Source organism: Larus michahellis, chromosome 4 (genome assembly GCF_964199755.1).
Source record: "Larus michahellis chromosome 4, bLarMic1.1, whole genome shotgun sequence".
Lineage (NCBI taxonomy): Eukaryota > Metazoa > Chordata > Aves > Charadriiformes > Laridae > Larus > Larus michahellis.
In genome coordinates this window covers 80,080,119-80,095,641 of record NC_133899.1, presented here as the reverse complement: position 1 = coordinate 80,095,641, position 15,523 = coordinate 80,080,119, and the positions used below count along the sequence as shown (strand labels likewise).

Below are 15,523 nucleotides of genomic sequence, written 5' to 3'. Positions count from 1 at the left end.
CTGTGATACTTTTGGACATGGATGTGTTTCTAACAGAATACTTGACTGCTAAAATCCTCCTAATTTCCAGCTTGTTAAATATAAGCTAACATGTTGAACGATGGAGAATAAATTAGGAGATTTTGTAAGATGCAACTTGTTTTCCTATCAGAAATAACATCTTTTGTTGGATGCTGAAAAGTTATGTTGCAGTGTAGAAGCTGCACTCGAATGCTAAACACACTTAAGCAAGAGAAGGCTCCGAGCAGGGGGGTTCCTGTAAGGCAGGAGGAGTCTGCTGCTGTTGAACCAGTTGTTTGACAGGTCCCAGCTGCACTGCTGTGCTAGCGAGGCATTGCACAGGTTTTGCAGGTGCTGCCAAGCCTGGTGTCAGTTAGGATGAGACTCCTGCTTCTTTAACTTATGGGTGGGCTAGTTGGACAGGTTTTTTTTAAGCTGTTTTTAGTTCTCTCTGTCAGTTGTCAGCATCAGGGCCTGGTGCTTGTATATAAGTAAGTTACCTCTTCCTCGTGGTGTGTTTTTTGGGTTTTTTATTTTTGGCTATGAAGGTCACATCCTCTGCTGGAACTGCTTTTTCTGTGAGCAATCCTTACCTGCTGTTTCAGGTGTGATACTTTGTTTTCTTCTTGTGTAGCAGCTCTCTGAAAGAAGCTTTGGGCTGACTATCTTCAATGGGAATGTAATGTGGTTTGTGGTTTGCTTATCTACATCTATCTACCAAACAAGAAGAAATAACATCTTAACATCTAATTCAGTGTTGACATGACAAAGAGAAAGATGAAGGACACAAGGAGTCTGCCGCCTTGAATACATCTAATTCCACATGCACACACTGTGTCTGCCCAAAGAATTAAACTGATTAGAAGTTATTATTTACAATTGCGAGACAGGTCTATGTGCAGTCATTTATTTATGTGAAATCCGATGTAAAATATTAAAAAATTTGCATTATAATAGTCCAAGAATGACAATTTTGTTATTTCAGCATAAATATCACTCAGGCATGTACCAAAATGACCAGTATTGCAAACTACAAGTGGAGTTATTTTTCAGTACAAGTTTACCTAGCCAGCATCTCCGGTCACCTGTGGGCCTGATCAGTGGCCACTGAAGCCAGTGGAAAAAACCATTAGCCTGTCCTGCACAGCTCTGCTAATTAATGTTGCCTATCAGTATGTATATACTTGAGAAATGTGAATGTGTGTGTAAGTATATATACATGCATGACATATATATGAAAAATATATATATATATATTTACATGATTTTATGAAATTAAGTCAGAGGGTTGTCTTTTAAATGGTCATTAGGAGAAAGGTCTCTGACTCCAGGTACTGTTTCAGATCTGTAGCTCTGCTTGCTGCCTTACCGTCTACCATCTGTGAGGAAGCAGCTGGGGGAGGGATTAAGAGGCATGTGGGCATATGCTTACAGTTTGTGTATCCTTGAGTGTGTATGCTCATGTGCATGCCATCTGTTTTAGTTGCGTATAGGCATTGTGTGAGAGCTACTGAACTTCTTGGTGCCCCTGCACAGAGGCTTAGACAGCAGTTGCACCAGAGGTAGTGCCCTATGCGTATTTAGATTCCTCAAAGATAAAGCCTTGGAGAGGTTTTCATGACAGGTTGCTAGCATATGTGTTTCTGCTAGTAATAGTGTGCAGCGTGTCTCTGTTCTTCCATGTCTGTTTTCCTTTATTTGCCAGAGGAAAGAAGCCTTTGACCCTGAGTAGGATGTTTTTGCAGAAGACGAAACATTTGATACTCTGAAAACTTCTTGCTTTGACTTGAGGTGATGCTTAGTGAGCCATCTACATGGTCAGCTGTAGTAGGAAACCTTCCTTTTAGGAATGCTGATTAGCAATCAACATTGTGTTGTGGCCTTTAATAAAAAGCAGCATCAACTAAACAGAAGGATTCATCAGTCCTGTCGTGGTCTTTACGAGGATGTACAGTTGTCTTGGTCTTACACAGAAGGTGAATGAGAACACCAAAAACCGAATGTCTGCCATTGAGCATTGTAACTGCCCAGCACGTGGAGGAGCCACTCTGAGCAGGACTGGAAGCCTGTACCACACCAAGTCACTTGATCTCCAACTTCTCTTGTAGTCATGGGTTTAGGTGAGATAATGTGGTACTTTGCTGTCCTGGGGGTACAGTTGGTCCTCTGGCAGATTGCCAGGTACCTGAGGAGAGCATTTCCTCATGTTGTCAACATTAACTTGGGCTTAAAGATTTGAGCTAATATCTAATCATAGTCTTGAGACAGACTGTTTGGTTTAGATACTGGTGTGGCATTTTGTTATGGTTCCTGGAGCATAAGTGACCTCTAAGTAGGAGTTGATCATGTTTTTAAAGGCTCTCAGCCATAATATAAATGTGTGTTTTGTGGGAAGACAGCGTATAAAAAGCTGCTTTTTTTGTCAGGTTTCTAATTTATAGGGAACAGTGACATGCAATAATCTAATTTATGTCTGTGTACATTATGTCACCAATCACAAGTAATGGAGTACAAGCAGATGCTTTGATTTGTATGTGCAGAAATTGTTTTTGGGCTGAGCTAATGGTGAAGTAGCTTTAGCTTGCCAGAGGGAAGCTGTTGATTTTGTGTTGGTAGCATAAGGTAAATCCTGTGCCTGATGCTAAGCAGAAGGAGATAGCTTGTGTCCAAGAGGTCTCTACTTCTGCAGACTGATAGTCTATTTTCTTGGTTCTTTACATGATAGGATTTAGGAGAGGACACTTCATCTTGGGTATCTTGGATATTAAGACTTTATGCAGATGTGTTCATCTTTGATTTAAGGGTATCTTCTCAAACGAAGCTAGTGATAATCAGCTATTTCCAGTGAATCTGGTTATATGATTATTTTTATTTGGTAATCTTAAATTACTTTGAAAAAAAGACAAAAAAAATCCACTAAAAAGAAATGAAGATTGTGGATTTATTCCAGTTACTAGTGAAGTCTGTGCATCATATGCTAAATGCTTTAAAAAACCAACAATAAGCTTGTTTTACAAATCTTGGTGTGTCATGGGAGCAGAAGGATGCATACTGATATTTTCATACTTGGGCAGAAGAATTTTCAAGCACAGTCTATCAAATATCTGATACTTGCAATTTTTTTAAATCAAAGGATTCAGTAACACTTAAACTGCCTACTTTTATTTTTATTTTTTTAAACAGATTATTTCCCCGTATTTCAATATACTCCTTCATTAGATGCATGGACTAAGAAGATTAAGTTTGTTTTTCCCAGGAAAATTCAGGGGGAGGGGAGGAACACAGGACAACACCGTTACCAAAGCAATCTGGCACTAATAGTAGACGGAGCATGTGAATGCATTACTCTGGTTGCAATACTTTGATGTACTCAGGACAATGTTTGTGGGATCTTAGGAAAAATACAAGGACATGCATTAGCAATGAGATCAGTTTGCTAGGAAAGATGCTGAAGACCACTCTGTGTCAATTAAGAGCAATTTGGAGTGGCAAATATCTTAAATGCTGGCTGACTCAGCTTGCAGGATGTAGCCAGTTACCAAATGGCAGAATTTCACAAGTAGCTACATCAAAAACATTCTGCCTCAGTTGGTGACACGAGCAGCATTAATTTCCTGTGTAAAGTATTTTCTTCAAGAGTGAGATCCATTGATCCCAGGTTTTTCTTCACATTTAAGAAAGCATTATTTCCTCACTGTTCCTGTCTCCTCCTCCAAATTCATTCATCTCCTCCTTGTTGTTCTTGAGTCATGGATTAACCTTTTCCTTCAAGTATTTTGCATTAGTTCTTCCTCTAGCCATACGTGTGAGTGGGAAGGACTTCACCTTTTCTGGTAGAATAAATCCACTCTGGCTTTTGTCGAGAATATGCATTGATCTGTAGTGGGTAACGCCCTAAAGTAAGATGGGGCTAATTAAAAGAAGAGGGAGAGATACAGCACCCCTCCTTTTTGTGAAAATGAGGAGGCTCTCTTTTTCCTTCTCTCTTGCCTCTTTCTAGTACAATAGTGTTTGAACGAGTGTCTTGGCCACCAGGTATAAAGGAAAAACATGGAGGAAAAAGACATGTACAGCATTTCAAACTGACAGAAAAATGAAATTGTTTAACATAGAAGAATCCTATTCTTCAGTAACTTAAACATCAAGGGCCTTTCTATAAATGTAGTACTAAATGATCCTGAAATCATATAAGCATACGCTTGCTTTCTCTTGCAGTCTTTCTCACAATAACCTGAAAAATTATAACCATACTAAACAGATTTCCTCCAAAATTCAAATTAATTCAAAATAAATGAGTCTAAATAATAACTCGATATTAACTCAATATGTTCAACCCAGATGGCTCTACCTGTGCAGTAGTCCAGGAAGTTCAGGAATATGCAAACCCTGCGTTGCTTATGCCGTGAAATATACTTAATGGCCTTGGCTAAATGCTGGAGTTGTGTAGTAGCCTGAGGAAAAGAAGCCTTTTGAATTGTTTTTAATGAGTTAGCTCCACAGATCTGTACGAGGAGGCCGTGCCACCCTGGACTGAAGAGGCCCGAGTTTCCCTAGTCTTACTAAACGACTGTTTGTTTTCTTTCTAGATTGCAGCCTATGGAGAAGTGCACATAAGAATAGGATAAATATGGCTTTTAAGGGCGAGGACCACTTAGATTCCCTTCCATTACCTGTTCAGCGGTAAGTGGTGCACTTTGTCATCCAGGCTTGAGTGATTAAATGCCTCTAAGGCTGCAGCTGCACTTCCCTTTGAGGATCCAAAGATGCTTAAAAACTCATTTTTAAACTCAGTTTTAGGTAATGTTCATGCAAAATGTTGAGAATTAATGTGGAAATCTGGGGTGCATTTCTCAAGGTATTTGCAAATTTGTATACCTGCAATTTGGTAAATCATGACAGTGAATATGCAGTCATCATTTTAAATGAATGAACATGTTTGCAGTAGAGATGTGACTGTATTTACTGGACCAGTTCTTTGGCATGATGGAAATCACCGGAACACTCTGCACTCTCTGAAGACTGCTGAAAACTATGAATATAAATTTCTTTAACCTGTTTGACTTTCATCAGTTGTAGCTATGGTAATAATATGAAGGTTGTAGTTTCAAAATAACTAACAAGATTCAAGGATTATTATTTTCTTTATTGTTCCTGTAACCAACCCTAAGTTGTATGCCTCTCTCAGGATTCCAATTCATGCTCCTGCTTTCGTGAAAGGGACTTGAATTAACTTAAAGGCTTGCACTGTTTTGTCCTGTCACAGGGAAAAGATAACACAGATCCAACTGAGGTTAGTCCTGTGTAGCACCACAACCATGCCTTGCTTCATGTTTAAGTCAGAATCTTTCAGAAGTAAAAGCAGATACATGCTGAAGCAATAATATCTGTCTCCACAGGAAAAGTGTACCATACGCATAAAAACTGATTCTAAGCGTTTCCACAGCAGCCATTAAAGTCAACAGTTATCTTGGGTGTATAAGGAATTTAGAACTGGGACTTTAAACCAAGTCTCTGTTGTGTGAATTGTTGTATACGCTCTTATCTCTCCTCAGATTTTGTGGGAAATCACAGCTTGTATTGAAAAGTCTCTGGAGTACTGAGTCACTATGCTAGTGGTTTTCTAACATACCGTCAGACCTACTTTCTCTAATTGACATCTAGACTGCTATGGGTACAGTATTTAAAACTATACAGTGTCCTGAGAAAAAAAATCAAGTTATTGCTACAGAAACTTTATTTGCTGTTTCAGTGAGTTAGGAACTTACAATTAGTGATAGCTTTGTCTCTTAGGAGAGAAAACAATTGGAAATAGATCACTTTTATAAAGAACTGATCTAGCTACTCTCCAAAAACTGTCAGTAGTCCTACGTAAATCACTTCACAGGACCATAAAAAAAAAATTATAAAATCTCTTGCCATCAGTGATGGCCAGTTCACTATAGCATGTGAAGTGTGTATATATTCCTTAGAGATGCATATAACCCCATACTTCTGTAGAGTTATGTTAGTATAGCTTTTGAAAAATGTTGTGATCCTTCCCTCACATCTTTCTATTGGTATTGTTTTTCCATATATATTGCTGGTGAGTTTTTGCAGATGGGAAAGCCAATGTAAACGAACCTGCCTTTCTCTTCTGCCCCTTCCCTGCCTCCTGTGTAATGAAAGTTCATTGGCCTTTTTGTTTTCTTTAAGTTAAAATGGTAATTTACACAGGTTTAGTTTTTTTTGGTTTTTTGTTTTTTTTTTTTCATTTTACTCATGGTTTCTTGTACTTTCCATACTGGATAGTAAACCAAACTTACTTGGAGTGCAGAATCTGAAGTTATTCAGCTAAAGAAAGAGTACTCATAATAAAAAGCGAAATAGAACACCATTTTGGCTTCTCGGATTACATGTTCAGTGTTGCAATTGTGAGGAATACAGTATGATTAGCCATATTTTTAAAAAAGGAATAGAGGAAGGTCTTGTATGGAAATTAGATAAAAAACTACCACCACTGCCATCACCAAAAATACTCCCAAACAAAATCAACGAAAACAAACAAACAAACCCCCAAAAACACAAGCCAAAAAAAAATCAAACCTTCATCTTGCTGAAAGATGTTGAAAGTTGGGCTATATAGCTTGGAGGTACTCTTGAAAATGAAGTGAGGGTGGGGGCAGGGAGAATTTGTCTTCCTGATCTTCAGAAATGCAATATTGCTGGACTGTCTGATAAACATTGTCTGAAGTTCCTTACAGCTTCAAATATGAAAGATAATTCTGGAGATTATAATTTCAATTCACATACAAACAAAGGGCAATGCTGATTATTTAAAGGAGAAACCATTGTTTGTTTATAAAAGATCAATACTTTGAGTATGAGGACCAGGAAGATAAACCTGATAGGTGCCTATATTTAGTTTCTTTTTCCTGGTTTTAATACTATCTTGTTTTCTGGTGGAAGTTTACATCATCATTGGGATATAGATGAGAATTTTTATCACTGCTTCAGGTGAAGGAGGTGAGTCAGAGAAAGTAGACAAGGCTTTCAAATCTCTAGGTACTTGTGGTTAAGTACTTTGTAGCGTTTAATCTCTCAAAATCACTTCCTTGGTTTGATACCCCAAAGCTGGAGAAGTTTGCCATAAGGGACTTCTGTAGCAGAGCCAAAAATAGAACCCAAGTTTCCTGTCTCCCAGTTCTTAACCGAAAGACAGTCCTTCCTCCTTTTGTTACTTTGTTCCTTTTTTTGTTGAACTAAAGATCTGAGACCTATGAAAGAACAATATGACTGAGGTCATGCCATGCATAACTATAGCCTTGCATTGCTCTTTAAAGTGTGCTATATATTTGCAGGTGTTTTGGTTTCTCTAGAGGATCTGCTTAGGTATCCTGTTATATACATTAAGATTAACATGCCCTCTATCATTAAGAATATCAGTGTTAGAGTATCTATCAGCTCTTAAGAAATGTGAGTTTCTTCCAGTATGCCTTTTAGGGTTTTTTTAGCCTACTTTTCGTTTGTCTTAAGTTTTTTGTTTCTTGCAGTGCTATTTTTGTATGTCTGCATGGTAGGTAACATGGTAGCTGGAGATCTGTTCACTGTGCATGCACACTTCCTCTGGTAAAAGGAACTGTACAACCTGTAGTGACTACATCTGATCTGTATGCTATGTAAGATGGAAATTACTGAAGGAAGGAGATTCATAAAAGGACTTAAAAAAAAATCCTGGTATAGGCACAACTTTACAACGGAAACAAGAACGTGGTTAATGTAAGAAAAGTATGCCTTTTAAGTCCAGGTAGAATTGTAATCACCTTGCCCCAAACTCAAGTTTACTGAAATAAATGGAGTAGTTTTAAAAAAAAAAACCCACCAAAATTTGGGAGTTGGTATTTTCCAGTGTCATACACAAAAATCAGTGTGTTCTTTAAGTTCCAATTTGAAACCTTTTCTAAAGTAATAATTTGTGCTGAGAAATGTTCTTCTCTAACATGCAGCAAGAGTAGGGCTTTAGAAGGGTCTGTGTGAGAAGCCTCCACATAGCTGAGACAGCAACAAAGCAACAGACCTATTGCAAGGTCCACAACATGATGGCCCTTGAATTAACAGTAGTTTAAGGTATAGAGAGATAAAGTGGAGGAGACACTGAATTTCATAGTATAAAAATTTGAGGTCAGCTTTTTCTTGTCTATGAGAAAAAATATTGTTCTGCCTCTGTGTTTCCTTGTCTGATTACGTATAAAAGCAGATGAAATTGATATTTGGAGATTTATAATGTGTTTGTCCCCTTAGATCCAGAGGGATGACTTGGGCAGGGGGGAGCAGGGGGCGTTAAAGAGTGAGGACTTGCAGTAAAAGAATAATTTATTGAATAGGTTCAAAATCCAAGGAAAATACTGAAGGATTTAATGAATCCACAGTGAGAGAGAACCCAAAACTTTATTTTCACAGCAGGTGATGTCAACTGGAATACCATCTCATTGCAGACTACAAGGAACTCTGAATGAATTGTCATCCAGAGGGACCTTGACAGGCTAGAGAGATGAGTCCATGTGACCATCATGAATCATGAAGTACAACAAAGTCAAGCGCAAGGTCCTGCACCTGGGTCAGGGCAGTCCCAAACATGGATACAGGCTGGGCGATGAATGGGTTGAGTAGCCCTACAGAGAAGGATTTAGGGGTATTGGTGGATGAAAAACTGAATATGAGCCGTCAAAGTGTGCTCACAGCCCATAAAACCAACAGTATCCTGGGCTGCATCAAAAGAAACGTGTCCAGCAGGTCAAGGGAGGTGATTCTGACCCTCTACTCCACTCTGGTGAGACCCCCCACCTGGAGTGCTGCGTCCAGCTCTGGAGTCCTTAGTACAAGAAAGACATAGACCTATTGGAACAGGTCCGGAGGAGGGCAACAAAGATGATCCCTACCTGCCCTATTGGGACAGGCTGAGAGAGCTGGGGTTGTTTAGCCTAAAGATATATAAAAAAATCTTTGTAAATTAAGACACGTTTCTGCCTGTCCAGGAACTGAATTATTTCAAGGACTATTCACATCGTATTGTACACCTAGAGCTTCATGTAGCCTCTGTACAGCTGAGAGAAGGTGTTTTGAGAACATTGGGTTTGAGGTATAAGACATGTTAAGAGCCTTTCAACATGTTTAATATTGTGTTTAGATGTTCTTTATTAAGAAATAGAACCCCAAACAGGGCTGTCAGGAAAAGAATGGAACCACCTATTGGGTTTCTGTCTCTGTCTAAAATTTCACAAATACTGGTTGATTTAGTCCTCAGAGTTGAAGGCAGGGAAATTATGTTATCCAGTCATAAAAAGCGAGTCTTGGACAAAATTGCATAGGTATGTTCCTTTTTATTTAGCTAGGCAATGATCTCTTTCCCATTGTAGGGTGATGTGAATCTGTAGCTATTGATGTCATCTGTTCATCTGGCCTTAGGTTCAGGTTAAGTTCTGGTTTTGAATGAATTCTGGTTGCATGTGAGTTCATTTGGTTGCATGTGAATTCATTGAAACATTTCCTGTTTGGTTGTCTACCTATTTTCTTAGATATGAATCCCTCGAATGATTCCTAAGGATGTGACTTCTGTGAATTAACCTGAATAAAGTTTATTACCTTTTATCTCATTCTGGTCTATTCTTTTTTTTTAACCATCTCAGTTCTTGTTACCTTTCTACTTCACATCTGCATAGTTTCTGCACCTTGTTACCACTTCTGTTATTAGTGCCAGTCCTCACAAGATTTGCCTTACTTTTTCATTTTTTTCATAGCACCTTGACTCTTCAAGAATGAGCAATCCATTTGTAAGCATGCACAACTCTGACTGTGCTCAAGTTCAAAATTAATCATAAAATCACATTTAAGTACAACTGCTTTAAATGTTTTGTCCAATCAGTGATTGTGTATGTCCTTACACTTTTTAGACATCCTCTATAAGTGCAGAATTCTTTCTATTTCATGTTTTCTTACAGCGTGTGCTGCTGATAATCAAGGGATTGTTCTGTGTCTCTTGCTTTTCCCACCTATGTCTGCAAATTGAACTTCCTGTCTGACAAGTACTCCATGCAAAGTAGAAAACAACATTTGTATTTCCTGTTTGTATTTTACAGGCTACTTACTGTGCATAGATCTTGCCCTGATAACTTGAATCTTACATTCCCTATAATCAATTTTATTTGGATATTGTCAGGAACCTGTATGTTGTGGCTATTTTAAAGCGTTCTGATAAAAACTGTAAGAAACTCTAAAGAAGAAATGCATGTTATCTGTAATACTAGAGCCAGAGCTGAAGATCTTCAGAGTTCAAAGTTCAGTGTGCTTATATGGGTCTATGAATTGCTGCTCTATGAATTTTTAAAAACCATTCAAGTATGGAATGCTTGCTGGGGAATTGAAAACGTTTTTTGAAAAACCTCCTTTTTCAGTAATCTGTATGAATAGAATACTACGGAAGAAAAGATGGTGCTTTGCCAATAATGCAATAAAGTTACTTTCTGGTGACAAGGAATAAATTCAGTTATTGCATAGCTCAAGGCGCTAATGCTGCCTCATTTAATGACCTTGTATTCTTTTCATTTCAATCAGTTACCCTGTAACAATTCAGCAAAGAATTCTATAGCTTCATAAAGGGAGTTTACCTTACTATGAATTATTTCGGATTTTAGTGATTTATATTCCACCTGTAACCAAACTGAAAGCTGGGTTGTTTGTGGGAGTTTTCATGGTGGCTGTTAAAACAGATTTGTGTATCCCTGTGGTCCTTCTGGGAAGGTTTTTCAGATATGGTAGTTGACTGGATCCAAAGGATGATGTTAGTAAAGTAGCAATTATTGATTTGCCATCATTTGGTGGCATTCATGAGGAATATGAACTCAACAGATTTTTATTTTTTTCTTTGAGTCCCTGGGTAAAATATCTCTGTTCCTATATTCAGGATGTTAAAATGTAGGTCAGCAGTTTAGCTCACAGGCAGTAAAAATAATTGCTGCATTTTTGGGGTGTGCAAGTCTGCCAGAATGCAAGACTTTTTTCCGAACTTTTTCATTCTGATAGTTTTATCACTATATCTTTATATTCAGTTGTATAACATGCTGTAGAAATGTATTATATTACTTCCCAGAGCTATGCTGTAAAATATTTTATGTTGAGCTGTGGAAGTCACAAAAGAATTTTGGCTTTTAACCTGAGGGAAATTTGAGTTTGTCCATTATAATGATTATGAAGTTATGGATACTTTAAATTGTGAACAAATTCATAGAATCATAGGGTTGGAAGGGACCTCTGGAGATTATCTAGTCCAACCCCCCTGCCAGAGCAGGGTCACACAGAGCAGGTTACACAGGAACGCATCCAGGAGTGTTTTGAATGTCTCCAGAGGTGGAGACTCCACCACCTCCTTGGGCAGCCTGTTCCAGTGCTCTGCCACCTTCAAAGTACAGAAGTTCCTCCTCATTGATGAATTTAAAACAGTCTGTTCAACTGTCCTCACTAGACATTTCATTAAAGTTAGTGTTTCAAATTTGTGTCTTGCTGTTAGTTGGGAACTTTTTTAAATGATCAAGCACCTTCTTTCATCCTTAAAGACAATTAAGAATTTATCCTGAATCCCTCTTGTCAGGGTCAGTAGCATGTTTTGTAGTATGTGGCACATAAGCACTGTAAAGAGGTCAAGCTAGTGCTGGTATAGCCTTTATCATAGAAGAATTTCAGCTGATTATTTTCAGAATGCATATTTTGAAACGTGGGATTCTACAGAAAATACTCTTCTTTTTTTGTGTACTAGAGAAATAGCAGTGCCCATCTGCCCGATGAATATCTTGTGTTTGGGACTTGGTATCCTTTTCAGAAAGGACCCTCAAATTTATGTCTTTGAAATAATAGCGACAGAACTAGCCTGAATGTTAGGTTACCTTATCTGCCAGACATAAATGATGCTTTCTGTCTGTATCTTCACAACTATTGAATTAAATTGTTATTGTGACATTAAATTCTGTCAACTTTACACCCTGTAGCTAGCTCTTCTCGCTATTGTTTTATGGCTTTGACTCCATGGTTTGTGCTTCTCTGCACATTTTCCCTGGTACTAGCAATACCTTTTCACAGAATTCATATGCTGTTTGTGGTCAGTTATGTTTACTTGCATTCAGATCTTCATTATATTTCTTTTTTTCTGCAGTATATTTTAGATGAGATGCTGATCAGGTTTTACGCATATTCTACCACTCCTGTTGGATGTCTGTGCTTTGTTTTCAGAAGACAGTCTTGCTGTTTATGTCTGTGTTTAAGGTTTTATCTTGCACCTGGGAGTCTTCTTCCTTGTTTGTGAATCTAACATTGTGAATGATGCATTAATTGACACAAATGCTTTGATTTTTTTTTTTATTTTTAGTCTACGGAGTGTTTTTACTGCAGTTTAATAATTGTCTGCTTCGCGTCGTCTTCTAGTAATGTAGATGGATTCTTGGAAGTTTGGCATATATAGCTGTACCATGAGAAGCAGATGAAATTTTTTAATTGTAAAGTAATTTTATTTATATTGTCATCTTAGTTCTTAAACTCAGAATTTTATTTTGGTATTGTCTGCCTGTTATTATAATGATTGACACTTTATACCTGTTTTAGCATTAACAGTCTTCCCTCTTAGCTCACAGATGGTGCCCCGTATCTCCCACATCCCCCCAGAAAAAGGATAAAAATCAGCCTGCAACTGTTTACTTTTGATAAAATCTTAAGTAAAGCATCCAGACATCTTGTTTATTTACCATGTCTTGCTTATTTGCCACAAAGGCTTAGGAAAAACCTTCTAAAACCTACCGTAAAAGTTAAATAGCTCTTTTGAGTTGTTGTTGTGCAATAATGCTGTGTTGTTGTGTAACAATGTTTCTGCCGTGGGTAGCTGGTAGGAGCCACATTCTTGCCTTCTGTATTGTCTATGTGAGCTTCCTGGCATCAAAGAATACTAAGCCTGAACCGCAAGCGCACTCTTTTTGAACCCAGTGTATTAGCTGTGGGGAAGGGATGTGTGGAAGGAACTTCTCCCACCAACTGTATGGCTAAGAATGAAGGAGAAATACAGAGTAAGAAACAGTAGAGGATGACAGGGTGAGACCATCATGATAATTTGGTAAGTCTTGTGACATGCAAGATAAGGAAGAGTGAAACTTGCACTTAAGAGGGGAGGAACTCAGAGGACTGTGTCTCACAGAACTCAAGCTTGTGCCTTGCAATCGTGTCTCATGTGGTTACAGAGCAGTGCTATGTGCCTGGCAGTGATGCTGTGCTCAAGGGGTTGAGGCTACTCTCAGACACTGTCTACTGGGTGTAAGAAGCAGTGAACAAAAAATGGTAAAGTTGGCATCAGTAGGTCATCCTGAAACTAACTTCATCCTCATTCCTATTCTGCTCCACAAGAGCACAAGAGTGCCTCAAACCCTGCCTGTGAACTGTACAGACACCTTTTTTTTGCTGCACTGTCTGCGGTTTTTGGTGTGAATCTTAGAAAATTTTATTTTGGATTTGTTAGCAAGTTTGGTCATGCATGGAAGAGATTGCAAGTTATAAGGAGTCTTCAGGAAGACAAAGTTAAGTAGAATTTGTTGTAAATGGTACAGCTTACAAGGAAAACATAGAGCCTGCAGTGTCTTATTTTTGACTTGATTACTTTCCAGGTGTTTCTGAACTTTGAGAAATTACAGTAAGGACTGTGTCTTTGTTTTTCCATTTACAATGTAAGGTTAGTAGTAATCTGTTTTGCAAAACTATTGTGAGACCTTGACTTTCTATGAAGTTTTATGTGTATCAAGCAATCTGAATTTAATGTTCTACTGGCAAGAATAAAGATCCATACTTTAGTCTCATTTTAGCAGCTAGCCCGTGTTGTTGTTGTTATCATGTAAGTAATGTAGCTGGAATTATTCTTGTTAGTCCTGGAAGGCAATTAAGGATGAAATCCTGTCTGTGGACTTCAGTATATCCAAAGTATCTTTCCTGTATAAAATGCAAGCGTTGTTGAAGCGTTCCAGGGACATTCACCTTCACTGTGCTAACCAAGAGGGAAAAGACCCAAGTGGTCCTCCTTAACAGGAATACTGCTTCATGCAACTCAAGGTCAAAATAATGAAGGGATCCTAATGCTCAAGAAAGAAGATTCATTTAATTTGTTACTGTCTTATTGTGAAAAAAGGCAGTGTTGCCATCTGTCTTCAAAAGGGCAGTAAGGTTTGTTGAAATTTTAGTTTCGACTTGAGCATTATTCATCATTCCTCCTGATTCTACCCTGGTTTTACTGCTGATTAATCTTACTTTAGGCAAACCACTCTATCTTTGTGTGTCTTTCCTTCCTTCACCTCACCTGGGGAAGCGCAATAGAAGTCCTTATTAGCCTATCTCTACAAGTTGCTATTTTAATGATACTTATATAGTACTCAGTATGTTATGACATCATATGCCTGATATGTGTGTATCATCATAATGCACTGCTGCATGTTTGTAATGTTGAATTACTACCTAGCAGCTTCTTTTAGTAAATGCAAAGAGTATGTTTCTGTTCACAAAATCTAACTTGTTCCTTCCATGTGTTGTATTTTACTGTCATTTTCACAGTGGTGTTGCCTGGCAAGAGAGTTCACTGAACTCTCTTTACAACCATGGCTATAAGAGAGGATGATGATTAATAACCCATATCTTGTTATTTCTGAGATGTTTTCCCACAATCTGATTTTAAAAAATAAATCACTTCATTAAGGATATTTTAATGATCTTACTATGACTTGTCTTCTCAGATATTTATTAGAAATACTAGTACCATATTGTGTTAAATAGAATATTTGTCACTTCAGTTCACATTTCCTGGGAAGTTCTTCCTTACTTAATTGCCTGGTATCTCTTAATCTGGTTCACTGCTGCCTGGGGATGGTGGGAGGATCTTGTCATCAGTTGTTCAGTAACCTGTAATGAGCAAATTTAAGAAAGCTAGCAGAACAATGCTACAACTTTGTAAATGGTTTTTTGCCTTTTTCCCCTTTTTGACAAATAATATCATGATCTTAAGAAATGTGCTGGCCTGACCCCATTTCTAGTCTCATTAAATTTGCTAGCGTCTGTTAGTGGTTGGATTTCTGAACTCTTATTAACCCTGAGGGATTTGGAGTGATGCAGTGAAATGCATACAGGAGTTTAATATTAAACTGAAATGTGTCTGTTAGCAGTGCTAGTTGATTCTTTTTGTTTCTTACAGTATTTTAGAGAATGTGATGAAGTGTGTGTACATATATATATCTCATAGAATCATAGAGCGGTTTAGGTTGGAAAGGGCCTTAAAGATCATCTAGTTCCAACCCCCTTGCTATTTGCTAGACCAGGCTGCTCAACGCCTCATCCAGCCTGGCTTTGAACATTTCCAGGGATGGGGCATCCACAACTTCTCTGGGCAACCTGTGCCAGTGTCTCACCACCCTCATAGTGAAAAATTTCTTCCTGATATCTAATCTAAATCTACCCTCTTCCAGTTTGAAGCCAATAC

At 38.1% G+C, this 15,523-nt stretch overlaps 1 protein-coding gene across 1 annotated transcript in view; it reads left to right on the top strand.

The window, feature by feature from the left end:
* The window catches only part of INSC (INSC spindle orientation adaptor protein), a 133,020-nt gene that overhangs the window by 31,736 nt on the left and 85,761 nt on the right, over nt 1–15,523 (top strand). Inside the window, exon 2 of the mRNA XM_074582464.1 lies at nt 4,587–4,680. Coding sequence (XP_074438565.1) covers nt 4,587–4,680 — 94 coding nt within the window. The remainder of the gene's footprint in view (nt 1–4,586; nt 4,681–15,523) is intronic.